This window comes from Aspergillus caelatus (assembly GCF_009193585.1).
Source record: "Aspergillus caelatus strain CBS 763.97 unplaced genomic scaffold BDV27scaffold_95, whole genome shotgun sequence".
In the NCBI taxonomy this organism is placed as follows: domain Eukaryota; kingdom Fungi; phylum Ascomycota; class Eurotiomycetes; order Eurotiales; family Aspergillaceae; genus Aspergillus; species Aspergillus caelatus.
The window spans coordinates 18,496-46,090 of NW_022475358.1; the positions used below are offsets into that span (position 1 = coordinate 18,496).

General features: G+C 45.7%; 7 protein-coding genes across 7 annotated transcripts; 4 read left to right on the plus strand and 3 right to left on the minus strand.

Annotated features, from left to right (window-relative positions):
• Positions 1-85: 85 nt before the first annotated feature.
• Positions 86-1,374, plus strand: pxr1 (telomerase inhibitor/ribosome biogenesis protein PXR1). The gene is made up of 3 exons (XM_032064689.1): positions 86-211; positions 277-1,153; positions 1,203-1,374. The coding sequence occupies exons 1-3, from the start codon at positions 189-191 to the stop codon at positions 1,221-1,223; spliced, it is 921 nt and encodes a 306-aa protein (XP_031927257.1). The 5' UTR covers positions 86-188; the 3' UTR covers positions 1,224-1,374.
• A 3,394-nt stretch (positions 1,375-4,768) lies between these two features.
• Positions 4,769-5,963, plus strand: BDV27DRAFT_158073 (diacylglycerol acyltransferase type 2A; the record flags this gene model as incomplete). Its single annotated transcript, XM_032072621.1, has 2 exons — positions 4,769-4,857; positions 4,937-5,963. The coding sequence occupies 2 exons, from the start codon at positions 4,769-4,771 to the stop codon at positions 5,961-5,963; spliced, it is 1,116 nt and encodes a 371-aa protein (XP_031927258.1).
• Positions 5,964-6,319: 356 nt separating this feature from the next.
• Positions 6,320-9,670, minus strand: BDV27DRAFT_116882 (putative kinesin family protein (KipA)). Its single transcript, XM_032064690.1, has 2 exons — positions 8,808-9,670; positions 6,320-8,751 (listed from the first exon to the last, which is right to left on the minus strand). Exons 1-2 carry the CDS (start codon positions 9,580-9,582, stop codon positions 6,677-6,679), a joined length of 2,850 nt encoding a protein of 949 aa, XP_031927259.1. The 5' UTR covers positions 9,583-9,670; the 3' UTR covers positions 6,320-6,676.
• A 1,942-nt stretch (positions 9,671-11,612) lies between these two features.
• Positions 11,613-13,288, minus strand: kin28 (TFIIH complex serine/threonine-protein kinase subunit KIN28). Its single transcript, XM_032064691.1, has 2 exons — positions 12,874-13,288; positions 11,613-12,795 (listed from the first exon to the last, which is right to left on the minus strand). Exons 1-2 carry the CDS (start codon positions 13,064-13,066, stop codon positions 11,777-11,779), a joined length of 1,212 nt encoding a protein of 403 aa, XP_031927260.1. The 5' UTR covers positions 13,067-13,288; the 3' UTR covers positions 11,613-11,776.
• Positions 13,289-13,426: 138 nt separating this feature from the next.
• Positions 13,427-14,406, plus strand: BDV27DRAFT_128828 (mitochondrial 37S ribosomal protein mS41). The gene has a single exon (XM_032067061.1). The coding sequence runs from the start codon at positions 13,567-13,569 to the stop codon at positions 14,299-14,301; it is 735 nt and encodes a 244-aa protein (XP_031927261.1). The 5' UTR covers positions 13,427-13,566; the 3' UTR covers positions 14,302-14,406.
• Positions 14,407-14,766: 360 nt separating this feature from the next.
• BDV27DRAFT_145496 (serine/threonine protein kinase chk2) lies at positions 14,767-19,779 on the minus strand (the record flags this gene model as incomplete). The annotated part of the gene is made up of 10 exons (XM_032070417.1): positions 14,767-14,838; positions 14,887-15,945; positions 16,003-16,200; positions 16,254-16,470; positions 17,532-18,156; positions 18,208-18,224; positions 18,319-18,449; positions 18,502-19,094; positions 19,152-19,680; positions 19,738-19,779. 10 exons carry the CDS (start codon positions 19,777-19,779, stop codon positions 14,767-14,769), a joined length of 3,483 nt encoding a protein of 1,160 aa, XP_031927262.1.
• A 966-nt stretch (positions 19,780-20,745) lies between these two features.
• stt4 (1-phosphatidylinositol 4-kinase STT4) lies at positions 20,746-27,533 on the plus strand. The gene is made up of 11 exons (XM_032064692.1): positions 20,746-20,852; positions 20,901-21,084; positions 21,143-23,848; positions 23,897-24,005; positions 24,063-24,188; positions 24,244-24,610; positions 24,666-25,037; positions 25,096-25,351; positions 25,433-25,636; positions 25,693-25,980; positions 26,033-27,533. Exons 1-11 carry the CDS (start codon positions 20,845-20,847, stop codon positions 27,290-27,292), a joined length of 5,880 nt encoding a protein of 1,959 aa, XP_031927263.1. The 5' UTR covers positions 20,746-20,844; the 3' UTR covers positions 27,293-27,533.
• The last annotated feature ends 62 nt before the right edge of the window (positions 27,534-27,595 follow it).

Genomic DNA, 27,595 nt, shown 5'->3' on the forward strand with positions numbered 1-27,595 from the left:
AACAGTAGGCGGTCTATATTAAGTCTGTTATCGGGCTTTTGCTTTTTCTTTTTTCTCTATATTATCAATTTGCCAGTCTACTATCATTTCGTTGCTTCACGCCTTTGTTCTATACTTTTCTTTTGTTGCTTGCTTTGAGTATCTTGAAAATAAGGAGTCAATATTCATTGTAATACATAACATTGCAAATGGGATTAGCAGCACCCCGCAAGTATGTGATTTTGGTGCACCTCGGATATTTGAATAACTTAAATACTGACAGCAAGATATTATAAGGAGGACGAAAATCTCCAATGATCCAAACAATACAAATTGGTCCCGATCCACTAGCGGCTATGGCCACAAGATTATGAGCTCTCAGGGGTGGACTCCTGGCAGTTTTCTAGGTGCACGCAATGCCGCTCATGCTGATATGTTCACTGCTGCGAGCGCATCTCATATTAGGGTTGTTGTGAAGGATGATACACTTGGCCTTGGGGCGCGCTCTAAGCGTGACCCTCTCGATGAACCTACTGGACTTGATGCCTTCAAAGGTTTATTGGGTCGTTTGAATGGAAAATCTGATGCAGATTTGGAAGCCGAGCAGAAAAAGCGCGAAGATGCGAAGATAGCACGGTATGCTGCAACAAAATGGCATACGGTTAGGTTCATCAGCGGCGGTTTGTTGGCGCAAGAAAAGCTTGTCTCCCTCTCCCCTCGGAAGGAAACCCCAGGAGCTCAGCATGGTCCACATAAAATCCAAAGTGGTTTAGATCTGCAAAAGAGTGAGAACGACGCGAACACTTCCATGGAAGATATTTCGTTCAAGGCACCTAGAGAGGAAAAAGTTTCATCTATCCCTATTGCGGAGGACGCCTACAGGTCTAAAGACAAACGCCATAGGAAGGACAAACAGGGAAAGAAGGATAAAAAAGACAGGAAGGCCAAGAAGAGGAAGCACATGGATGAGCCTAGCGCTACAGACTCTGAAATCCCCGAAAAGGCGATCTTGGAAACTAGCCTAGAAGCCACTGTCAACGAATCCCGAGATGCATCATCCCAAGTTGCTAGGATTTTTTCAAAGGAACGCCGACCTATGGGGAGACATCTTCTCCGAGGTCGACACATTGCACAAAAGAAGAAAGCCCTCATGGATGATAGGTCTCTCAACGAGGTAATTCAATCATTTTCTACCACCGTGGACCTGAAGCTAACAGACACAGATATTCATGGTTAAGTCATGAATTACTTTACATTATGTGTTCCCTGGCTACATAATCTTGTCAAGGTAAGGACCGTGTAGCACATTACAGTGCCTCTTTGCGGTCATTCTGTGCAGAAAAATAGCCCAAGTCCCAGTATCCCGATTCTCGTGCCAATAGAGAAAGCTGAACATCACGACGCACCGTATCTATATACCCCCTTGTTCTATGGCAGAATTATACATCTGCAATTTTGATCAAGGACACGAAGTTTTATAGGTTGTTATGCATATATGGCTCTCCATCTTGGCTGAGCTAAACTATATGATACTATACATGGCTGGTCAAACCAATAAACTGCTCGGCATATGATACAAGTGTCTAGGATTACGGGGCATTGTCTGGAGGATTAGGCTATCATAATAATGCCATCTCTGACCAGGAAGTCTATCATTGTTGGAAGGACGATGAGGTGCTTTGGTTTTTAAGTGGCACGACATTATATCTCCACGAGGAAGTATGTATGTTATATTTCATAGATATCAATTGTATGTCGGTTTCATTTGTTAATAAATACATGTACCAAGGAGCACCCATGAGATCACGTGGGAAAAGCGCAAGGTGATTCAAAGGCACAGTAACACAATTATTATGTACCTATGAAGTATAACGTATTCGGTAAACGAGCGGCCACTGCAAGCCAGCGGCCAGCTCTGGTATTCCATACAAATTGGTACTTTTTGACACTCGAATATCTCAGCAACCAGAGATAGTAAGAATATAAAATTAAAGGAGGATAAATAGTTATGTATAATATACTATGTATATAATAGAAAAGTCAATATAGTCGATAGTTTAGTTAGTATTGTATATTACAGCTGTATTTTTGATAATCTGGACTTGTAGCTTAAAACGAAAAGAAGAAAATTATAAAAAATTAGTAATTAACTTATATAGTGACTCTTATATTATACGTTAAATTTTATATTCTTACTATCTCTGGTTGCTGAGATATTCGAGTGTCAAAAAGTGCCAATTTGTATGGAATACCAGAGCTGGCCGCTGGCTTGCAGTGGCCGCTCGTTTACCGAATACGTTAACTAAATCTTACTAAACGTAATCGATAAGCGTACCGGTCACCTTTGTATTCCATAGAAAAGGGAATAACTATAAATTCAAATATCAATATCTCGACCACTATTTAGTATATCAGTCCTAATTCTTCATATAATATTAATATAGATATTATTCATATACGACTTAATACAGAGTATATATCAATAGAAAACATGCCTTAAGAAGTCTACAGAGTAGATGTTGTGGCTTTCATGAAAGCAATAGAATACAACAATTTACCCTCGCCATACGGAAAACCACCACTCGTTGACTTCACGCAATTCCCTACATACATCCTGTTTATGCCGGGAGTTACGAGCGTCGCGGAGACCAACACACACCAGGGAAAAGACTTGCGGTATATAAAAGATCGACAACTAGCAATCCAAGAAGGTGTCTACCGACCTCAACCCCCAAATACCGAAGAAGCGGTCGGGGCAATCGACTTGACTAACACCACACCACCGGTCAATCCACTTACCGACCATCGGCTCAATATAAAGCAAGTCACCACTCCGCCGAGCCCGAACGATCAACTCAATACAGGAGAACAGTCACACACACCTTCGTCTATAAGAAAGCTTAAAGGGCTTTATGAGAGACTGTAGAAGGAAACCAAAGAAGTATTCAATAGCCTCAGGGGTAAACGGAATGAGGAAACCGTTATACTTAGGCAGCGACTGAAGGAAGTGAACGCTGAGCAGCTTAAGAACCGAGATGAGGAGATTGCTAAGCTTAAACAGCGATTAGAAAGGGTCAATACTGAGTTACTTACCAAGCAGCAAAAAATCGATTCTCTCGAAGAGTATCTCACTGAACAAGGGCTCTTCTAAGACATTCGATACACAGCTATTGCAGTGTTGAATCCTCCTTACACTTACTCTTCGCTTTTGCAACACTTGCTAGGTGTTTATTGGCTTCTTTTCTATATTGTACTTTCCCTCATGCTTTTGTCGCTTATTGCGCTCTGCGCTTAACATGCGTCTACCTGCTCCTTAGAAATGCGTTCTTGTTGCCCACTAAATTGCTATAAGGGCTTGTTGCTTAGTCGATTAAGCTGTGTGGACACAGCTCTTAAAAGATTGGGGGAATTGTTGTGGCTTTCATGTATTCTGCCAGAAAGCGGTAGATAGAGCGGTGCGGCAACTGGTTATCGGTTGCTGAGGACCCATATGAACAAAACAACTTCCTCTACAATACTCTCGGTGCTTATAGGCACAACAGTAGATTAAAACTATATTATAAAATTTATAGTAATTTATTTTACCCTGGTGATTAAAAATTGTTAGAATCCCTAGATTCAATGGTCTATTATTCTAGTATAGGATAGATTACATCTAAACTTTAACATAGATAGAACTTAAATTGGTTGGGATATTTTTATTCAGAAATATGCCTTTTTCTATGGCATATAGAGGTGACCTGTTCGCTTACCGATTACGTTATTAGTATTATCACTCACTAATCATGAAACTTCCACGCAGTATGTTACATCTATGCATAATAGAAAGCTCTAACATAATATTTATATGTTTTTCATACTATAAGCACGGTCTTTTTAGTTTGACCTAAATACTCAGGGGTGTTGGGTACATGTTAATGAAGAACCTCGGTATTGATTTGGGAGGCGCTTAATACAGTCCACGGCTTTCTCCTGACCTTTTGAGTAAGTTTTATAATAGCTTTCAATGCTGCTAGGAAGGAGGAGGCCTTAAGCAGTCACGATGACCTATATACAATATTTAGCCCAGTGTCCCGTGAAGTTAGTAACCTTTATAATTTTAAGGGGCACATTTCAAGCAACGATCTTACATATAAAGCTAACTCTAGGAGGTGGTTATCGCAGCCCTGAGTTGGACTTTGGGGTATTTGGTGATCGTCGTCGGCCGACCCTAAAGTACGTAGTACCTAACTGTAATGACGTCTGTAAAAGGTTTGTCATTCTTCACGTGAAAGTTGAAAGTTGAAAGTGCCGAAGGCTCCTTCTATCTCCCGTAGGTGCAACATGATCACCCGCGATCTGACTTGAAATAGTTGCTTCGATACTTTTGATACTTTGGCCATATATAATCATCTTACATCTGAGCAACGGCAACTATAGGCGCCTGTCATCCATACATAACTACACAATACTTAAGCCGCTTCCTGTGGGTTTAGCTCAATGAATATCCCCCAAAACTAAATCGCTTACATCCTGAAGTGACACTGGCTGTTCTTGATATCGCGGGCTATCCATCAGTCAAACGAGTGTTGCACTTGCTATCGATTCCGATATGGTCGTGACTCCGGACATAAGTCATCAACTTCGATCGAGCTCGATAACACCCGAGAAAAGCGGTAATAGAAGGCACGAGATTTCAAATGGAAACAGCCAATGTCAGGACAGCAATTATAGCTCTGACTCTTCAGGAGAAATACCCAGGGCTTCTGTAAGAAATGGTGTTCATAAATCACAGGGTGAGCGGGATATGATGTCTTCCCATAACCACAAATTATCCGCAATTGCAGAGAGTTCCAGCTCTAGTACTTCTGGTGAACCTGGAAAAACCAAAAAGATGGGGTGAGTTTTTCCTTTAGGTCTGGGTCTTGATGAAAGGAGTCGAATTTATAGCCTGTGGAGTCTGACTCTGGAATTCTAGCATCCGCTGGGCACCACTAAACATTGGTCTGGAACGTCGCCTTCAAACATTTGTGGTATTGTGTCATACTTTGACTATCGCCATTTTTCTTACCAGCTTCTTCTTCGCGTGTGCTATACCATTATCCTGGCCTATTCTCTTACCCTATCTAATTTATATATCGCTCTTCTCAACGGCTGCCACGTCTGGGACCTTGAGTGGCCGGAGCGATTACTTGCGATCTTCACGAATCTGGTCAATTTATGCGTCTTATTTCCCGGCCCGTTTGCATCGATCTGAACGTCTTTTGCCAACGCGGAAATATATATTTGGGTATCACCCTCATGGAATCATATCACACGGCGCTTTCGCGGCCTTTGCGACGGAGGCGCTCGGTTTCTCTAAACTCTTTCCGGGAATTACGAATACCTTGCTTACCCTCGACTCTAATTTTCGGATCCCTTTTTATCGGGAGTATGCTCTTGCTATGGGTGTTGCTAGCGTCTCGCGTGAGTCATGCGAGAATCTTCTTACTAAAGGTGGCGTCGATGGCGAAGGCATGGGGCGTGCTATCACTATTGTCATTGGTGGCGCCCGCGAATCCCTCGATGCATTACCACACACGCTTCGTCTTGTACTTAAGAGACGGAAAGGTTTTATTAAGCTTGCCATTCGTACTGGTGCCGATCTTGTTCCAGTGCTAGCATTCGGCGAAAATGATCTGTATGAACAAGTGCGTTCGGACCAACACCCCCTGATACACAGATTTCAAATGCTCATAAAGCATACTATGGGTTTCACAATCCCCCTGTTTCATGCTCGTGGGGTCTTTAATTATGATGTGGGTTTAATGCCCTACCGTCGCCCATTGAACATTGTTGTTGGCTGTCCCATTGAAGTTGTTCAGCAGCAAAATAGGAATAAGATCGATGACGATTATATCGATTATCTGCATGCCAAGTATGTGCAGGAGCTTGCAAGATTATGGGAGCAATGGAAAGATGTTTATGCCAGGGACAGGACTTCTGAACTCGAGATCGTTGCGTGATATGACTCTTCTAATGCAGGATCACTCCTTGCCTTCACTACATGTGTTGCAGCTTTGCATCTTAACCCATAGCGCCACAGAAGAAAGAAGAGAGGGCTGGATGTGTCTTTTGTGAAAGGCACATTATCATTAAGTCGAGAACTCATCTGGTTCCATGTTAAGATTTTCTCTAGCTGCATCTTTTAGAATTATAAAGCAATGTTTATATTTGCCTCAACTAGTCCGACATTATCCACAGCAGCCATTATAGGACGGCCGTAGGGAAGAGCTCGTTGGGTGTGGAGGACGAAGAGGGCCTGGAAATGAAACCACATGATAGCATTCGAAGCGCTCATATTGCATTTTGAGCCTTTTCAATGAAGAATGATGAAGCAAGGGTACATGTTGACTATTTCCTTCCAGCCTTGCACTAAATGATATATCGTAAGGGCAAACACCAAACAACGGAAATAGCAGCCTGGGTATCTGAGAAAACCGAAGGGGACATAATGTGGGATAAAAAGTTTTAGGAAGCGCGAGGGAGATTTAAAATAGAAAAACAAAGAAAATAGAAAAACAAAGAAAATAGAAAAACAAAGAAAATAGAAAAATAAGATAAATAAAAAAATAGAAAGGGTGGGAGATAATTAGCGAAAGATAACTCCCGTTATGGGTCAAGTCCATCATAGCATGCCGGGAACATTAAGGATGCAAGACAAGCAAAGCGATGTCTGTTAACCCGGTTGGAAATCATGATCGATGTTGTCATGGATAGTGCTACTTGGAGTTAAGCTTTGAACAGGCGTCGTGGTGTCAGAAGGCCGTCGACTTTCGGTAGCGATACGGACACTCCCATGGGAACCCTTGATTAATTGGCCACTGTCAACCCGATCTTGGATCATCTCATTGAGGATTCGTGACATTTCATCATCCATATTTTTCCTGTCATTTAGTTCGTCCTCCTTGTGAGGCAGAGGGATACTAGCCATATGGTCGCTAGCTAGCGAATCGCTCACATCTGGGTCGGCACTTCGATACTCACCATTTTCCTTGAGGTCTGTATCGGTAGCGAGATGCGCAAGGTCTCGATGCCGGGCAGCAGAGCGGAGCGCAGCGAGCATCCGGTCCTTATCGTCTAACTGTTGTCGAAGTTCATTAATTTCCATATCCTTTTCACGTAGCAAAGCCGCCATATCTGGATTTTCAGAAGTTGCACTCCCAACTTTAACGCCTATTGACATTCGCGAATGGCTGGACCGCCGGGCCTGCAAGAGGCGTCTCTCTAGAGTGGAGATATACCGATTTTTGTCACTCAAATCGGCCTGAAGGGCTATGATTTGCCTCTGAGCGCTTGCTTTTCCGTCCGCAAATTCCCCCACGATATCTTCCTCCTCATCGTTGCCAAATGAACCACTCGAAAAAGGTAAAGCTTCGTTGCTGTTGACGGAGAGGAATGATGCAGGCCGTACAGACGATGCCCCATATGCACCCAATGTTGACTGACTGACTGAAGAGCGTAAAGATCGAGCCACCGATTCGGCGGCAGACATTCTTGATAGTCGACCGAGAGTAGACATCGCTCCCTGGCTGTTCACACCAGTGGATTTGGAACAAAGAATGAGCCGATTGAGATGCTCTATGCGCTCTTTGAGAGCGGTTCGAGCTAACTGCATTTCCAACATTTGCTCTTCGTGGCGTGCCTGTGCCTCCTTTTCTAATTGCTGCTCTTCCAATTTCAACTCTTTCTCAGCTTGTGCTTTCGTTTGACTCTCGAGCTGGCTTCGAAGGGCCTGAATCTCCATTCGGTAGCGTTCTAAAAGCACACGGCTGCCTGTGTCACTGCTACCACCACCAAGCGCTTCTTCCGCCCGTTTGGCGTGGCTGACGATATTGTTTTTAGCTCGCGCCGCGAATTTCAAAGTATTGAGTGTTTCGCCAGAATTCGAATTGCCGGTTACGCCAAGATGAACAGTGCAAAGAATGCTAACTAGTGAATTACCTGACAAAGCTGGCTGTAACAACCTCGTGAGTTTGCTATCACGATATGGCAGGTGTCTGCCCTCGCGATCAGTCGGGTTACCAGCCTTGTCCTTAGTTTCCGAAAGCCTTGAAATGATAGTCCCAAGGGTAAGTAAGCTTTTGTTTATGTGAGCACCTTCTGTGCGCCGTTCCTTGTCGTCAGCTGCCCGTTCTGATCCTGCTAAGTCTATCAAGCTAAGCGTGGATACTCTGACTCCTCCCGGGGCTATGCCCGATCGCCTGTCCTGAGTGGCGCCCGCGGGCACTCGTTCCCTACTCTCAACAACGATTTGGACAACTGCATGACTTCGGGAGCTGCGAGCATTGAACTGCGTGCTTCCAGTTCTTCTTGCATGGTCACCCCTCGCAATTACACGAAGAAGTTGTGTCGGGCTTTGTACGATCTCTTCTTTCAGTGGAGTAGCATACACGCCTCGTTTACTATCTTCGCGCAGCTTTATTTCTTCCTGCTGGAGAGGCAAACCACCACCGCCAGAAGTAGAGGCTGAGAGGAGGTCATGGATCTTCTCGTTGTAGATCTCAAGGTAGCTAACTCGAAGCAGGAATTCTCGATGTGGAGTCTCCCTAATGAAGGAAAATATGTCGGTTATTGCTAGTGGGATTACCCCTGGAGAGGTAGCAGTTCCCTGCATTGAGAAGGTTTTACCAGTTCCAGTCATGCCGTATGCAAAGACGGTACCATGATAACCTTCCATTACCCTTCTCACGAGGCGTTTTGCCGCAGAGTCATAAACTTTGGCGTTATGTTCATGGGGAGAGAAAACATTATCTGAAATATAAGGGTAAGCCTTTGTGCAGAAAGATTGGCTGAGGGGCTATTGTTACCATAATAATAGTCGCCTCCTTCCTTTCCGCTAAACGTGATAAGGCTATGACGTGCATCCACTGCCCATTCGCTATTTGTTTTTGATGTCTCGGTGCCATGTACATCAGGGCGCACTCGAACACTAACTATAACGTTCCCTTTGGCCTCCTTAGGCTTCGAATGAGGCTTGAGGGCACCCGTTACATCATCTGCATCCTCGAAAGTGGTTGCGCTTGTCGAGTATGACCCTTGGGCAGAAGAGCTCCGGCTTTGCGATGGTGAAGCTTCTGGATCTCGGGTCTCAGTACCAACAATTGATTTATTATCACCGCCATTCAGTAAGGACGGGGTCTGTGAACTTCGGTAGCTGCTGCTGGTCCCCACACTTAACCTAGAGTTCCTTTTGACCTTCACACTGCCAGAGGAGCGAAGACTCTGAATACCTGATATTGATGATGCAGTGGAAGGACGACTTCCTGTCTTTGGTGGTTGGGGAAATGCCGCAATACTAATAGTCCTGCGTAGCGATTTATCGGGACTGCTTGGAGTTCGGCCCGCGGATATTGACCTGGAGGAGCTCAGATTGGAGGCCGAGTTAGACAGTGCAGTCTTATTAAGTGATGGCCTTGGGCTAGGAGAGGCACGTATTTTGGAAGAAATCTGGGACGGAGAAGGCGCCCTCGCGTGGTCAGATGAGACTGGTAAACTCCTCCTCGATTTTGGTGCTGAGAGCGGGGGTAAGGACCCCGTCGAAGGGTTCGCGGCAGGCCGCGACGGTTGGGGTAACGTAGACATGGGATGTGCAGATTTCGCACAGTTATCAGGCAAGCGTAATTGGAGCTGACCTATTATGACGGTGTATCTTGGAAATCAACCAAGGAACACGGCGGCCATACGCAGAGGCTTCAAGATATGCGTTTCGTTGCTGAGTCTCTTGATCTTACAGAGTAGACCTCTGATAGCTGAAGCGCTAGAATTAGCATCTGAAAGTATTGGTGCATAAGCTATATCGTGGGAATATGAGGTCGAGACCTCAACCTAGACACCGGCCAAGTTTATGGATGTACCTGAAGGAGCATTGCCAATCTTGGTGGTCCTCCTCACGCACGGGCGGTTCTCCGTCCCGCTATACACAGTGCCGCAACAGAAAAGTACGCGAAAGACAGATATGGGGAAATAATGGAATGGATTATAGCTAAAGGCTTTTGAGGGCAAAAACTCACAGTAAATAATTAGAGTTGATTCTTGTAAAGCCCCCGTCGGTGTTTTTGGCTTTTGTGGCGGAAATCTCCGCACCCCAAACAACTTACAAGAACCACGGTCCAGATATTCGTCCTGCACAAATTATCGAAACTGGTATTGCCGCCGCTGTTCCGCTCTCTACCACTTATGAGATGTAGGATAACAGTCATTCGATAATCAGATCGGGAGGCAAAAAGAATGGCGTCAGGTTAATTGAAGATACCGCTGACCAAGCGTGGCCAGATTGACGGGCCCGATAGATGCGCCGTAACAGCACCAACCGGTACTTGCGTTTGCGGACGACCACGAGGCGTTGGCTCAGGGATAGAATTCAGCGAGAGTTGCTACCGTTCTTGTTGGTTGTTTAGTCACGTCTTAAGGGTGCGGGACGGCGGATAAGCGGCCCCTGTTGAAAGGGGATTGAGCGTTGTCCTCTTTCTTCCGGTTTTCCTTTCGCTCCCTTTAGTAGTTGGAGGGGGAATCTAGGAAAGAGGAACCTTGGACCGAATATGCAAAATGATCGAAGTCCGTCCCAGTATTATATGATTAAAGTAATCATAGTAACATGATAGTTGTTCGATCTGAAAGGTGAACACCCCACAAGAGGTAGTTGAGATTTGTTTGTCTCTTGATCGTACTGTTCGTTTGAATAACTGTATTACCTGTGGTTGTTATGAGTACACCTACCAAGTAATTACTCTGCTACGGTGTAGTTACTCGGTAGGTACCTAAGGCACTAGTAGTAGCCGGCGAGTCTATCATCGTCCAATGTGGTTGTGTCTCTGGTGTTTCACGTAACCAGACTCCGTACAAAACACTAGAATTGGTTCCTCTTCCTTCATTCTTATTTCGAGGCTAGTCGCCTTGCATAGTGTTCGAGGTCAATTTCAATATGAAAGGGCCTATTGAGAATTTGAAGGAGTGGTGCTTGCATTTCAAGATTTACTTTCTTTAGTCGCAAACCAGAAGTTGTCCAGACAGGTAATCTAACCCATCCATTCCCTACGGAGCAAAATTTCGTGTCATTGGGCAATTTGCTACGGAGTTACATACATTGAGTGAACATCCTGCACCCTTGCGTTGAATACAAAAATTCACAGTACATACACATATACACACATATTAATACATATCGTATACAGATACATACAAATCCTGGTGTAATAAATTAATGAAATTTAAGATTATGATGATGCGCCTGCTGGGGCTCTGGGGAACAAGAAACCGTGGGCTAAGACACTTAGTGCAAGGAAACGGGAAAAAGGGGACCAATCAACGCGTAATATACTTCTTCGCTTTAAGAGGTGCGAAGAGAGTCAGTCACGAGTGACTCTCCCAAGTAACTTTACTCAAGCTACCTAGGTAGCTTAGTCCGTACTTCCAGTTCCTTTCGAGTGGTACATCATACATTACGGATAAATTGACCCTGGACAGCCGGGTCTGGAGTGCACAGACTACTAGTGGTCTGATCACCGAAATTGTTCAACAGAAATTAGCTTCTGACGGAGCTGCCGACAAAAAAAAACAAAAAGGAATTTCATGGGCAACACGAACCCGAATTTAGGAAATAGTTTGTCTAGATGGCTCTTGGGTTGCCCTGCTAGGCACTAAGCTTCATGTGCCCGGCGACTAATTACGCAGATGATAAGACAATGGTATATCATCTGGTGTACTTCAAGGGCATGAGCAAAACGCGTTGGTGTCGTACTAAATCCGATGGCGCTTCCAGTTAGATGAAACAGATCTGCTAATGCTTTGCGTTAAAATCCAATTGTCGGGCAGCGTTCTTGAATGTATTGTCGTCAATATCTCCGCCTCTTCTCGTCAAATCGTTGCCCATTTTCTGGATTCCATCCGATTTTTTGGGGAGATCTTCCTTATTTGTCGGTCTTGGCTCAGTGAACCACCAGGTGTGTTGTAAAACTTGACGTGCCGTGCTCCGTTTTCTCGGATCCAGTGTACACATCGACATGAGCAAATCTGCGCCGACAGGACCAGCAGTCGGGAACTGTCTGAAGAAAAAATCACGACCCTGTATAGGAACAATGTGATTTTTATCTGCGGGTATATAATTGGGCAACCTAGTGACTCCTGGCCAGTTGTCTTCAGTTGGCGTGCCAAATGCTTCGCAAACTTTGGATATCTGATCGAGATCAGAATTTCCTGCGACGAATGGTACTCGCAAGAGGAGCTCCGCAAAAACCATTCCCATGGACCAGATGTCTACAGCGCCCGAGTATTGTCGTGCTCCATAAAGCAATTCAGGCGGCCGATACCAGCGGGTGATAACTTGGTGTGTCATATTCAAGTAAGGGTCAGCGAATGATCTAGCTAAACCAAAATCTGCCAGTTTCACCTCTCCATCGGTAGCGATGAGAAGATTATTAGGTTTTATATCTCGATGGAGAATAAAATTTTCGTGGCAGAACCAGACACCTCTAGCAAGCATTCCCATCCACGCCTTAACATCAGCTGCGCCGTAATGAATATTTCCGTCTTTAATGAGCATCTCAAGGTCACCACGTGGCAAATATTCTAGAACCAGGTTGAGGTTTTGGTCCTTGGAGGAGAAGACATCATGGAGCGCTATGATATTTGGATGTGACAGTTCTTGTAAATATTTCACTTCCCGGATTGCATCCATGGAAAGCCCATCTTTGTATTCAGCATTGACTTTGATCTTCTTAATTGCCACGAAGGACGAAGCATCAGCTCGAAGATGACCAAGGTATACGACGGCATAGGTTCCTTCCCCTAGCTTCTTGTCTATCGACTCGTTCATTAGTGCCATGAGACATTTAAGAGGAATCATAAGTATGCACGAAGAAGGGCGACATATCTCACCTTTGATATACTTATGCCGCACATCGTCATTTAATTGTTCAGTTAGTTCACGATCAGTGCTGTGCGTGATTAAAGGCGAAGATGTGTTGCCCTGGGGATTGGCTGAGCTCTGAGCAGCTCTGAACTTAACTGCGGAGTCGGAAGCTGCCGTCGCGGTTGATGGAGACTGGGGTGGTAAAGGTGAAATTGCCATGGCTTGAAGATCGATGAGATAGTCAACTTGTATTTCTGACCGTACTTCAAGGCTATAGCTCGGGAGACCGCCATAAACTGATAAGTTATAAAGTGCCGACCATGGATTTGCTGTCTGATAGCTTTAGTACCAGCCGAATCTTATTGTGCTGCGTAAATTTAGCATTACAATGCTTTCCGTTTCGTTTCTTTATTGCTCTACTCATTCACAGCAATATATGCTTCTTGATGTCAGTGTGTTTGTGGTGGGCGGCACTTACTCTATGTACTAAGCATGAATTACCAAGTCTCGGAGTTTTGTTGATCCTGAAAATGCGGCCGTCACCGAAATTTCTCCAACCGTGGACAATACAATTCAAGTGGAAAGTCAGCTTTTGTTCTTTTCTTGATACAGCAAAATTATCTGGCTTCCATTGCCTACATCCCGATCTCTTCCTTTCGCTTCCTGTCTACCAGATTTTGCAAGCGTAATCTTGACCCACCATTTACTGGAAAATATCAATGCGACCGATTATGGCGATGCGTAGCTCGTTTCTTTTATCTTCACGACTCATCAGACCTCTGACCATCGGCAAACAATGTGTGCGATGCTTCCATAAACACGCATCTACGCCTTCTGTGCCTTCGCCAACACCATTTGTCCCTGACGTCGAAACATTTCTTACGTTGATTGGCCGTGGCATGACTAAACATGCGAGCAAGCTGCCTTCATGGGAGAAGCTGTTTACCCTCAGCTCTGCTGAGCTCCGGGATATTGGCATTGAGCCGACTCGTCAACGGCGTTATCTGCTCCGGAAAAGGGAGAAATTCAGGAATGGAGTCTTTGGGCCGGGTGGTGACCTGGAACATGTTGTTGATGGTACAGCCCAATTGCGCGTAGTTGAGGTTCCATTGACAACGGACAATCAAACCTCAGGCCCCTCCAACTCCTCGGCCATGCTCTCTCCAGGGATGAGGAAAGTGATTGTCAATCTGCCACCTGATGCTTCCGAATATACACACGACCCATCGAAACCGCTCAAAAAGTTCGCGCACATGAAGATCCATCGTGGTTCCATGCTTAGCGGACCATTCTTACGACCAATCAAAGGCACAGATAACTGCGCAGCTCTAATAAAAGTCCAGGAAGGCATGTGGGAGGACAAGTTGGGACACAAGGTGGATGGTGGTGAAAGGAGACGTGCCGAGGTTAGGGCTAAAAAGAGGAGTGAGGAAAGGAGGAAGGGAACAGCATAAATCTCATGAATTTATGAGAACTGCGGCGAATGATTGTCTTACCTGTATAATAGTTTACTGTACTTTTTTGGGGTTTGAATCGCAATAACATCAATTCACTGACTAGGAGCTATACTACCGGAGTGCACACTTTCTGGCACTGTAGAACTGTACACATTGATCCGCGTGCGCTGTTAGGTGATATCTTCCAATTGTCAGGTTTAGGTCATAACGTTGAATTAAAATGGTCTAATAGGAAAATGGAGCTTCCTGAAAATCAGCCCCCGGTATTAAATGCAAAAGATAATTTACATAGATCGTTCGGCGGCATTGTGGATGTCGGAACAAGAGGCCATAATACAAATGTGTAAAGCGTCCCTCCACCTTTATTCTGCTCAGTCTGCTTCCAAGCAGTTTCAGAGTCATCTCCCACAAACATTAGGAATCTGACCACGGATATTGTACATTGCACAGGTCGAAGGAACACTACGTCTTGGTGACGGGCTCGCGCTTCTCAAATTGTATCACTGAGTTGCCCAAAGGCTTGGAAAATAATGACTATAATTCGGTTAGTGAGGTACTATAGGTTGCAGTGGCGTCGCTTACTGAGTAGTCAGTGTCTGGAAGGGTTTGAACACCTGGAAGGTTGCTGAACTTGAATAACCTCACTAGAGCCGCTGTGATCGCACCGAGCTGCACGTAAGCGAACTGTTCGCCAATGCATCTATGTCGCCCGGCGCCGAATGGAAGATACGGGCTGTTGGTTCCTTTAGTAACCAAGCCGTAGCCATAGTCAACCTTTTCCTCATCTTCAGAGCTAGCAGCGATGGCCTCATCCCAGCGGTGGGGGTTCCACTCAAGCGGATCAGGAAAATGTTCTTCTGATCTTGCAGTGACGCCAGGAGAGGAAAGGACATTGTGTGAGGTCGGGATCACGTAGGGGGTACCCTCCACTGGCATCGGATTCTTCACAGCTCGAATGATGGAGTGGATTGGTGCATGTATGCGAAGAGTTTCTTTGATGACTTTGGCGTGCAAGTCTAATTTCTGTAGGTTCTCATAAGTGAGTGGAGGCATGTCGCGTCCAAGGATGCGGAGTTGTTCCTGATAGAGCTCTTCTGTTATTTCAGGGGATGCTGCAAGATGCAGGACAATCCAAGCGGCAGTAGATGACGAAGAGTGCTGGCCGGCCATGAGTAAGGCGATCATCATGTGGGCAATTTCTTCGTCGGGGACAGGTGTCCCATCTTTGTACACGCAGGACATGAGATTCCAAACCATGTCTTCCGAATCCTTTTTGCTGCCAGCCTTACGGCGTTCCTTTATAATCTCCATATATGTTTCAGTCATCCTTTTCTGGGCGGCATCACGCTTGCGGTTATGGGGTAGAGGGGCCCATGGTAACATGAAATTTATGGGGGCAAAACCCATGTCGAGATCATGGTACAGTTCAGCAAAAGTAGAGTCAAATCTGCTTCGAACCTCTTTTCCTTGAAGCGAACGTGAGGCGGTGTATATGGTAATCTCAGCAATTGTTTTGCAGACATCGAAAACGCCTTTGGGGCCCTGGAATGCCGAGGACTTCTGTACGAAGTCTTCCACTTCCTCTGTAATCAAACGAACGTACGAACGGAGTGCATCTGATGTAAGTCCAAATTTCACAAACTACAATTGTTAATAAAATGAATTAGTGTTGCTACTATTGCGGTGAACTTTGCGTACCTTCTTCTGCTCCATAAGTTTAGCATTTGGGCAGTCGTATACCACATGACGCCCAAACACAGGAGTTGTAAGTGGGGAATAAACCTCTTCGGCGCAAACATCTCGAAGTTTGCCATTCAAAATGAAATCGTTGCCCTTGGTGCCCAGATAGACGGTTGTCTTCTTACCGAGGAGGACAAAAGTGAAGATATCGCCATACTGTGGTAGTAAGCATGTGAGCGAAATCAATGAATGCCGCAGGGTTAGCGTACCTTTTCTCGGCACTTAAAGAAAAATCTGTATGGATCCATGCCATAGCTGATGGTACTTCCAATAAAAGGGAACCAATGAAAGACCAAGGGGGGTTCATTAGAATTTTTGACGAGAAGTTGCCGCAAGACATTAATAATCACAGACACAATGAGCATGGATAGCAATGCCACACCGGTGAGCATCCATAGCGATGAATTTGAGCAGCGCTCACACACACTGTCGAGAATGACAGCTAGGAGGCCCATGATTGTGGAACAGTAGGGGTCACCAGGTAAACGAAGGGGGAAATAATGGCATGAAAGGGAAAGTGTCTCGGACAGAGGCACCCTCCGAGGCCTCTTGGAAGAAATTCGGCGGATTAGAGATAGCTGAGACGCTTCTTCGAGTTTGAGAGGTAACGGACAAATCTGAGGGATAGACTAAACTTTCGAGCGGGTGGAAAAAAGAGAAGCACGGAGTAGACTAGGAGGTGCCTTTCGTTTTGGTAGCTCGATCCGCCCGCCGCTGATTTTCTCCGGTCTTGAAAGACCAAACTAACAAACAGTACCAACTAGTACCATGCGCGGGCGTGTGGGACATTTCCAGGAACCCCTGGCGACTCTGGACCAACGAATGGCAACAACGCGGATTTCACATCACGCCACTTTACCCTGGTAGCCACCTAAGGCACCTTTACGCACTATTCCGTATGTACCTGACTTTTGTAGCTTCATAACCAATCATCAAATCCTGTCACATGTACCTATTTAGTACTTGGTAGTACCAATACTTTCAGCTACATCATTGATAGAGGTGTTTATTTACAGTTCCGGAAGATCTACAGTATGTGCCAGTTATTGCTTGAATGTTACAAACAGATCAGGGCATAACGTAGGGAAGTATAAGGGAAGCAAGTGTGTCCCATAGTAGTATTATTTTATGATAATTATATCCTTGAAAGAACTGTCGATCAGTGGAAATAATAACACCGAACTCAATGCCTACACACGCTTTTGTCGAGTTCCGAACAAAGACAGCACCCCGTTTGAGAGCCAATCGCCTGATGCCATGCGTGGCAGTATGGTATGTATTATGATATTAACAGACAACTAGCCTGCAGATTTGACCTATCGCATATCTAGCAAAATGCAGAGCAATGTTATAATAGACCTTAACGATACCTATCTTTCGATTGTGGTGATATTCATCGTTTGTTCCTGGCCCAGGAACTCTATAGCAGAATAGAATAGTCTATAAGGACAGTAACCCACAGGCACCTAGCAAATTCTCATTTGTACAGGCTGGCGGGATATTCTTTGAACAACACCGGATCTCCACGCTCCCCAAGGTTGACAAAATCATTAGGGGCACTATTGTCGTCAGGTGACACCTCACGTTTCTGAGCTTTGGCAGGCCGATTGTGCACACGTTTTCCGGCGTTATTTTTGTGGAAAACTTTAATCGGAATAGCGCCTTCCTCCATGTGCTCACTGAAATTAACATGATTGACACTGCTAAGGAGTGTGCGTTCCCGTGCGATTTTTCGTTTCGAGAAGTCCAGTTTTCCCAAAGCTCCAGTTAGCCCATCGGTGCTGTCAGAAACACTAGGGTATTTCCCAGTAAGCCATGGATGTTCTAGGCATTCGTCCACTGTAATTCTCTTGTCGACATCAACGGTGAGCATTTTGTCTATGAGATCTAGAGCCGGATCGCCCACAGAATCCCAGTAGGGTGATGGATAATCGAAGCGACCCATTTTGATCTGCTGCGCTAAAGTGTACGGGCTCTCGGCAGTATAAAGCTCATCGGAGAAAGGAGGAAATCCACAAAGGCATATGTAGAGAACAACGCCAAGGGACCAGATGTCCACAGCTTTCGTGTATCGGCGGCGGCGGGTATCTTGTAGTATCTCTGGTGCCACATCTACAATATAAGTATCAACTGTGCCATACCAGCCTTACTGGAGCGACTTACAGCTCGGCGTTCCGCATCTACGAGTAAGGAACATTAGCTAAAATCCCTGCATGAAAAGTACACCGATGAAGCAAAGGAGTGAAGGGAAAGGGACATAGAGTTGCATCATACAGAGTTGTTGTAAATGAGTCTTCCCCAATAATCTTCGCAAGGCCAAAATCACCTAGCTTCACAGTTAGATCCTTGTCTGCAACAAGGATATTTTCAGGTTTTATGTCCCGATGGACGATTCCACGATCATGCTATTGCCCAGGTTAGCTATTGTTACTGAATGATGGATAGCTTCGACACTACCAGATACTTTAACCCTTCGAAAAGTTGAACGAATATATGGCGTGTTTCTGTCTCCGAAAACTTATGCTTGCTAACGATCAAGTTGAAGAGTTCCCCTTCTGGAGCAAGTTCCAGAACGAGATATACACCATCACTCTCGTCGAATGTGTCTCTAAGGCATAGTAAATTTGGGTGGCTAACACCCATCAACAGACCTATTTCTTGCTGTAAAGCGTCCACTTGGGACTTTTGAGAATCTCCGGGACGTTTCTCAAAAACTTTAACGGCGTATTGCGCTCCTGTAGACCGTTCCGCACAGAGGTAGACAGTTGCAAAGTGACCTTTCCCAAGTTGTTGAAGAAGTCTGTATTGCTGGCGGAACCCGCTTGTTTCCCTCGTGCGAGGGTACCTGAAAACAAACCGTGCCTCATCCAAGATAGTGACTTCATCCCCGTCTTCAAGTTCACGATGCTTGTTACGCCCAACGATTGCGTCATTAATAAAAGTACCATTGCTGGACAGATCCTCCATTATCGCAACCGATCCACCTTTTCTGTTTTCTGGGAATATCAAGAAATGTCGATTAGATATAGTGGGGACGTTAATCACCAAGTCTGAATATACCGATGTCAGTCACACAATGTTACATCACGCTTTACATTGCTACTTACCACATTCCGGATGGCGACCAATTAAGTAACCGCCGGGAGAATGGCTCTTCCCTTGTTTGTCCTCCGATGATTTACCTTGCCGTCGAGTCGCCTTCCCAGTCTTGCCTTTGGATTTCGCATCCGCAGGGCCTTCACAACTATCTCGTTTTCTCAGAACAAGGGGCCTCCGAACCTTTTCATCAAGCGGGATGAGGTAGCCCCATACCCCCTCAGCGGCCTCATCCTCGACTTCGTCGGCAAATGCTCTGGGGGGGTATACAAATTGTGATTGAGCCTGCGTATCGCCAGGAGAAGACGAGCATGTTTGGAGGGAATCTGAATTGAGCGGCGTTTGACAGCGCACCTGGCTGGAATTACCAGGTGAAGCCGTGACTTCTTTCGTAATGTCCGTCGTGGTTGAATTTTGTTGGGTTAGAGGCGTAGGTAAATAGGACTGATTCACTGGCGTAGTTTGGGATTGACCTTGGGTTGTGGTACTCTGGGAGCGCCGCTGCTTTTTCAGATCTTGTGAATCATGGTCCGTGCTAACCTATATGATATTTGCATCTTCAGTAACCTGCATTGGATCCGTTCAAGAAACACCCACCCTACTGCGTTTAAGAGAGCTCTTTTCGTTCTGTGGTGCCATTTTTCTGCTTTGCTTTGTGTCTGCCTTAGGCTAAATAATTGCCAAATTCGTCATCAAAGCAGCTAATACGGTGATAAATCTGGATTTTTGGTTGATGCAAAGCGGAGCGATGTAGAGCAGAGTGACGCAAAAGGACCTGTTTCTTCTCTTACAGCGGTAACGCTGACTACCGTAATTATGCTTTGGTTTAGGATGGAAGTAAGGAAGATAAGAAAAAACCAAAAGAGAGAGTCACGAGATTTCAAGGAAAAAAAGGAAAGAGTAGGAGAAGAAGAGGAAGAAAAAGGTGCAGGCGACTTGTTGTGGTCGTGATGCGTACTAGCTCAAGATTTATTGGGACTTGGAGTTCTGCGAGGAAGGTGCGCTAACGCGTATCTTTCAAGCAAGTACTCTTCATAAGCCATTCGTTGACAACAAGGGGTAGTAATATCTTCTTAGTATGTACCATCTACCGGCTACCTGAGACCTTTTCTCTTACACAAGGACCGTAAAAAAAGAAGCTCATTTGAAGGAGGCTAGCATTAATCTGTTTGGATAGTGTGATGGTAGATAGTCATACTCCCTAGAGTCCAGTTCTTGTTACAGTCCAAAAAAAGTAATGATACGATTAGTTAGGTAGCACTGCACTGGCATTGGCAGGTATGACTTAACTGATACTGATCTAATTCAAGAGTCTGAGAGCCACATTTTTGTACCAAGTACGGAGTATATCGTGTCATATGAGTTTCGCACAGGTGCTTGTAGTTCTCGTCCATCTACCGGCTTTTACCATGACTAGCTGACGTGAGTTGGCCTAAAAACCCGAGGACCTAGGTCGGTCGTAATTTAGTTAAGCCATGAGTTCGGACTACGGAGACGAAGGTAAGTTCGGCCTCCCACGTGGGTCCGGGGAGGGAACACGTACTAGTATGTAGAGTCTCAGTTCCGAGAGCACTTTTTACCACTAGAATCGTCTGCCGTTCAGGGGGGACTACTACCTTTTCTCCCTTTCGCCTCAAACAAAGTTGAGGGAAACAAGGATTTGGTTTAGTTACGCTCTGTAATCTATTTGAAGTTGTCGTTGAAATGGACGAGTGAGTCTTGATCTCATCGCTTGGAAAGTCGCGCGCTGATTGGAACAGATTCTCCGCATCAATCAGACCCTCCGCGTTGGGGAAGCTTGCAACGCTAGCAGTCAGATCACCGGAGGTTGATGAGAAATCAGACATTACCCGCATCTCTCGACATTTACAGCTTTCGACGTCTTATCCGCGTGATTTGAATGGTGTTTTACGAAATCAGGCGCCAACATCGCGGGTGCCTATGGTCCGTCAACGCTTGCATCTCGTACATCAGCCAGAAACACATATACTGACTTTCGCAGGGCATCCGAGAACTAGATGTATTAATCGCATTGTGTAAAGCCTCTCCTTCTGTGGACAAACCCGAGCATGCCTCTAGGTTGGTCGCACAGCTATCTCGCTACCTTCCTGAGGCCCACAGTCAGCTTTTCCGTCCTTCGCCTTTCCTGCATTACATAGAACCTTCCCCTTGGGAGGCACTCACCAACAATGTCACCTTGGCTCTTCTTTCATTGGGCTCCGAATCTCGATATCCGTTGCTGCGAGAGACTGTTCTCAATGCTGTTGATAAGTACCTGGAACACTGCGCCAAATCTGTTCAAGCTGCGACGCCTTTCACACATCATGATTCCGGGACAGATCATCCCGGCACGGCTTATGAAGCCGTCAGTATATTATCAATGACAGTTTCCCTGGTTGGCTTTCTGGAGGCCTCTACTAGGTTTGCTTCCTTCTGGACAGCCATCGAGAAGTTAAGGATAGTCGAGAATATGCGGTTAATATTGTCCGAAGGCTTTATGGTTGCTGTCGAGACAGCATCATCTATCGTACGTAATGCAAATATGTCTGACAACATGCTTCGAGATTGGAGGCGGTACACTCGGCGTTATACTGCCGATGGACGCCCTTTAGGAGCCATGCTGCTGCAGGAAGGATTCATGCGCTTTGTCAAAGCGTGTACAACTTCACTCGTTGGAGCACACAATATGTCAGAGGATGAATTGCTGGACGATTATATGGGTGGTGTTGGCATCGCTAGGAGCCACGATACGGACGAAATCGCTCTTATCAATCGTACGGCAGAGATCATCGATGATCAGGTCAGGCTTCTAGAGGATGATTCTGATTATCTGCAGCTTGGCTCACACTTGCAGCAACGACTGACTTACTCAGTGAAGGCGTTCGCCTTTATCGGGTATCTACATTGTGTTTTGAGTGGAAGGGTAAACAGCGAAGACTTCCTGTCTTGGTTAGAGAACACTTTGGCGGATCCGAATCAAATGTCATGCCCCGAGCTTGCAACGGCAACTCTAAAAAGCATAGCAATAGTTGCACGAATGTCACTAAACAGCGCTTCTTCCGGAAGTCGCTCTCTCTTGAGGTTCATTGTCGAAGGTGGCATTCCAGCTGGGCCGACAGCTTCTGTTGCTGCGAAATGCCTTGCCCAAGTTCTTGGTGTTTTGTCTCAAGATGCTGTTATCACGACGTTGTACTCACTTGGGAATGTTCTGAGTCCCGGTTCGGGCACCGAGAAAGTATATTATGGACAGTCAATGGGAGATGTTCCCGGCCATAGCAATGCTTTTACCAGTTTCTCCCAAGCGAAGCAAGATAGTGAGGCCTCTCTTTCTGTCACTGGCGAGGAAGGCAGTGTACATTACAGAAACGTTGTCCACGCCATCGTGACGATTGCTACACATTCTAATGACGAAAAAATAAGCGCCTTAGCACAATCAATGCTACTCCAAAAGATCGGGAAAGTCAGTGCTTCTGTTGATGCCTATATCATCAAGGAAGCAGCTGCGTTGTCTCTGAGCACAGCTCAAGGCGAATTTCACCTTCTTCTTAAATTCTACGACCGGGCCTACTGGGATGGGGTCACTAAGGGATATAGCAACGTTGCTAACGCGGTAGAGAGCGCAATGGCCTACCTTTCTGCCACACTGCAGAGAAACACCCCCCTTTACAGGACATATTTGACTCATTTGCTAGAGAGCATCGTAAATAAGGGAGACGCGACGGATTTTGAGAATGAGCGCCAAAAAGAAATAACCTTGACTCCTAACGATCTCGGCCCCCTTTTGAAACCACTGGCGTTGCTTGTCTCCGATCGACCGACTCCTAGAAACTGCGCGGATATTGCAGATTATGATCAGGATATATCTACTTTGTTTCGTGATGCCTGGTTCAACATTGCCGTTCACGGGATCTCACTTACCTCGGCCGTTGCTCGAACCCATATGAAGGAGCTGCGCATATTGGCAAAATATTCGCCACCACTTGTTTCTGAAGACCGCATGGAAATGCTTGAAAGTGATGTGGAGCTTAATACAATTCTCAGACGTGGCATGGGGCCACAGCGTCTCGTGGAACAGAAGAAAATCCTGATTACGGAGCTTCCCAGCCACGAGTCTGAGATCAAACGCTTGAATTATCCAAAAGCAGTTTTCCTTAATGCAGCGTTGTTAGTCGAAAGTCTCCGTGCATCTTCAGGAAACTGCACTAAAGTCCTCAGTTACTTCCGGGACCCGGCTTTAACTACCATCGAGATGGCTAGCTGCATGACTGCAATTGCAGAGAAAGTGGTAAACACTTATGTCTCGCTGACGCTATCTGGTAGACATGAAAATTTCTCCGTCCCATTCTTGTCGAAGGAACTGGGTGGTTTCTTTGTGGCTTGCTGTCATAGAGTAGAAAGAGTACAGAACGTTGCTGTACTCTGCGCTAATAAGATCATCAATGAATGCCCATCAGCTCTATGTGAAAAAGACTCTCTCTTTGCCCTCCTCGAACTCTTGACAGTTATGTGGCAATCCTGCCTTGAAGAAGAACTCGATGAATTCGAGTGGAAACCCTCGTTCACTTCACCCACGGGAATAGTCAAAGTTGACTTACCTGATAACTATCACTTTAGAAGGAAAACTTTGGATGTATTCCTCGAACGAGCTCGGGCATGGGTCACGGCCGTGATGGATATCGCTCCCCTAGATATCAAAGGTCTTCTTCAGGTATGTCCCAATTCTGTTTTCTGAAGCATGTATCTCACTAGAGGCTAGACCTATTTATCCGCATCCGAGGACATCAATGGCTTTGGCAATATTTCTATGGGTAGATCGTTTGCACTTGATATGGGATCGCTCATCTCCAAAAGCGATCAGCGGCTGGGTAAGCTCATCAGTGTACAGTCAAGACTTATTTCTAATACATCTCAACTTTGCTTAGGATCAATTGAGCCATATGGGATCAACAGGGTCGACGTTGCTTCTGAATTCATGGCCCAATACACTACACGCCAAAAATATCGATATCCGGATACGCGGTTGTCTAAATTTCTAGGATGGGAAAACAGTCTGTGTATCCTTATCAATTCAACAAGTTCATTGAGCTGATCAAACAATTTCAGGCCCCAGGATCAATGTGCCTCTGTTGTTTCAGCTGGAGTCAAAAGATGCTGTTGAGAATAGGCTGGCCTACTTATATGAGCAGATTAGCCTGGGAAATGAAGTTTCATTCCCGGAGGTTAGAGATGGGTTGCGGAAGGCTGCCGCTCTCTTGTGCTGTGGTGGTGACCATAATCCTTCTATTCCTCATTACCTTGTGTCTTTACCCTTTGAGTTATTCTCGACGGAGTCAATAGACCTCGGAATCTCTCTGTGGCTGGGGGCGATCCATGAGAATCCAACTGTGGAGCCTAAGATTCTAGTTGAGGTAGCTGAGGCTTGGGAGAAGACAATCTTGCGTAAGAAGGGTCTGTTCGACCCATCTTTTGAGTAAGGCCCCGATTCTTGCATCTTGTACCATTGAAACTGACTCCTTACAATTTAGTTACGTTGATCCACTGTACGCAAAGATTGAGCTCCTGCCTACTGATAAGGCACTGATGCTACAAAAACAACAAAAAGCCCACAAAGTTCTCTCACCGCACTCACATGTTCTCCAGTTTTTTGAGAGCCACTTCAGTGCAATTCAGCTAGGAAACCTACAAGATCAACAACTGTTTTGTCGCCTCATTGACAAGACTTCTGTCGGCCTAATGCAAACGAGCGGGCATCCCCTATCTCGCGAGCTTCACTTTCGTATCATTTTGTTTGGCCTTAAGGTCCTGAAGCATTTCAGTTCGGTGGACCCGGCCTGTTCTTGGAAGCTTAAAGACCAACTTTTGTCTGCCGCTCTGAGTTGGTTTAGACATCCGCCTAGGTATGTTGTCATTAAATTACATGCTGCCGAAGCTATTTTCTAATGTGTGCATCTGCAGGTGGTCCTTCGGCGGCAATCGATTGCAGATCAAGGCTGAAGACAAAGTCCTTATTGACGTCGCGTCTGCATTGGTTAGTGTCTCTAATGTCGCTTGTCACACGCTGGGACCGCATAAGTCACTGCAGGCAAAACAAGATCTGCTCTATGCCCTTCTTGAAAATGAGAGGTCACGTCTCAAGGTTTGGCTATATCCTTTGGATCAAGATCGTAAACACTACATGCCTCAGTCTTCTGGGAGCAAGAATTTCATGGAGGTTCGTTGGCCTTATTTGCAACACCCATTTCGTTCGCCTTTCCCCAAGCCCTCTCAAAGTATGAGTCTAATTTTATCTCAGGAGGCCACTTCTTTGTTACGGCTTGCTTGGGCTGAGCATCCGGGTTTAGCCATTCAACTTGGTGCACGTTTCCCATCCGTGAAGCTGAAGAATGATATTCGTTGGCTATTGCTCAACTTCCCGGAAAAGGTTATCGACGAGCCCAGTAGCCTTGAAATCATGCTCGGTGCTACTCTTCCTGCAGATATCTCATTCCAGTTGAAGGTAAGGTTACGTGCATACTCGATAGATTCATTTCAGTTCAAGGCTAATTTTAACAGTATTTGCTTTACTGGGCTCCCGTGAATCCCACCGAAGCTCTAACATATTTCTTACCTGCTTATGGAAATCACCCGTTCATCCTACAGTATGCGATGAAAACATTGGAAAGTCATTCCATTGACGTTCGTTTCTATTTTGTTCCACAATTAGTGCAGGCTCTACGATATGATGCGCTAGGTTACGTAGAGCGCTATATCATGGAAACAGCTAAACAATCTCAATTATTTGCGCACCAGGCAATTTGGAATATGAAAGCCAATTCATATAAAGACGAGGATTCTCAAATTGTGAGTGAAGCGGCCCTTATCTGGAACAATTTCGTTAACATATGGAAAACAGCCGGATCCACTCAAGCCAACCCTGGACAAATTTATGGACTCTCTCATTGCCAGCTTCACTCACGAGGAACGCGACTTCTACGAAAGGGAATTCTCCTTCTTCAATGACATCACAGGTATCTCAGGGAAGCTACGGCCGTATATCAAAAGAAGTAAACCCGAGAAGAAAGAAAAAATTGAGGAAGAACTTCGCAAAATCAAAGTGGAGGTTGGTGTTTACCTCCCTAGCAATCCCGATGGCGTTGTTGTCGGCATCGATCGCAAGTCAGGAAAACCACTCCAAAGCCACGCAAAAGCACCATACATGGCGACTTTCAGAATCCAAAAGACGAGGACTCGATTTGATTCCAGGGGCGCCATAAATCTTTCAGGGCAACACGCCTTGACTCAGGACCAAAAGGCTCGCTTGGACTCGGAGCAAGAGACCTACGAGGTTTGGCAGTCGGCAATTTTCAAAGTCGGTGACGACTGCCGTCAAGACATGTTGGCCCTGCAGATGATTGCTGCTTTCCGGAGCATCTTCAGTAGTGTCGGGCTTGATGTTTGGGTATTCCCCTACCGAGTAACTTCGACAGCTCCCGGATGTGGTGTTATTGATGTCCTCCCTAATTCAATTTCCCGTGACATGCTGGGTCGTGAGGCAGTGAATGGGCTCTATGATTATTTCGTTTCCAAGTACGGCGGCGAGGACTCCATTAAGTTCCAGGAGGCACGTACTAATTTTGTCAAGAGCATGGCGGCCTATTCTGTTATTTCCTATCTTCTACAGTTCAAGGATCGTCACAACGGGAACATCATGGTTGATGATGCTGGTCACATTATACACATTGACTTTGGATTCTGCTTCGATATTGCGCCTGGAGGCGTTCGCTTCGAGCGCGCACCGTTCAAACTCACTTCTGAAATGGTTGCCGTGATGAGCGGTACTCAACACACACATGCTCATGCCTCCGGTGGTAATTCTTACAATCCTACAAGCACACAACCCTATCGGTGGTTCGAATCATTGGTTGTGAAGGCGTTCCTTGCATCCCGCCCCTACAGTGCCAAATTAGCCCACATTGTCTCATTGATGCTTGATAGTGGCTTACCCTGTTTCAAGCCTGATACACTGAAGAACTTCCGGGACCGATTTGTTTTGGAGAGGAGCGAGAGAGATGCGGCCGAATACATGCGGGAGCTTGTCCGCAAATCCTACATGAGTGTCTCTACTAAGGGTTATGATCAATTTCAGTTGTTGACGAATGGCATCCCTTACTAGGTCGGGTCGGATACCGCCGTAATTGTGCTCACCTGTCACCTTTCTTCGGTTTCGTCATTATACCAAGAACGTCTTTAAGCGCTTTTCATCTCTTTTCTTCAAAGGGGGCGGGGATGGGGAGGTGGGAGTGAGACTAAAGTCCTAACTCCCTCATTATATTGAAATCCGGGTCATTCAAATACTCTATATTGCACCATTCTCGAGTAGCTTACTTCCCAGTGTACTGCCAGTCAAGAATAATAACGAACGACTTTCTCTTCCATCTCTTTGTTTGAGGGATTCAGGTGTTGGTTGTTCGAGGAC

Bases quoted from the DNA above. Each gene is read 5' to 3' on its own strand.
- kin28 (XM_032064691.1), bottom strand. From the start codon at position 13,066: ATGGCAATTTCACCTTTACCACCCCAGTCTCCATCAACCGCGACGGCA. The intron at 12,796-12,873 runs GTGAGATATGTC...ACGAGTCGATAG, and splicing joins GCGGCATAAGTATATCAAAG to ACAAGAAGCTAGGGGAAGGA.
- stt4 (XM_032064692.1), top strand. The intron at 24,006-24,062 runs GTAAGCTCATCA...AACTTTGCTTAG, and splicing joins CAAAAGCGATCAGCGGCTGG to GATCAATTGAGCCATATGGG. The intron at 25,981-26,032 runs GTGAGTGAAGCG...TATGGAAAACAG, and splicing joins AAGACGAGGATTCTCAAATT to CCGGATCCACTCAAGCCAAC.
- BDV27DRAFT_128828 (XM_032067061.1), top strand. From the start codon at position 13,567: ATGCGACCGATTATGGCGATGCGTAGCTCGTTTCTTTTATCTTCACGA.
- BDV27DRAFT_116882 (XM_032064690.1), bottom strand. From the start codon at position 9,582: ATGTCTACGTTACCCCAACCGTCGCGGCCTGCCGCGAACCCTTCGACG. The intron at 8,752-8,807 runs GTAACAATAGCC...CTTATATTTCAG, and splicing joins AGGAGGCGACTATTATTATG to ATAATGTTTTCTCTCCCCAT.
- pxr1 (XM_032064689.1), top strand. From the start codon at position 189: ATGGGATTAGCAGCACCCCGCAA. The intron at 212-276 runs GTATGTGATTTT...AGATATTATAAG, and splicing joins GGATTAGCAGCACCCCGCAA to GAGGACGAAAATCTCCAATG. The intron at 1,154-1,202 runs GTAATTCAATCA...TAACAGACACAG, and splicing joins ATGATAGGTCTCTCAACGAG to ATATTCATGGTTAAGTCATG.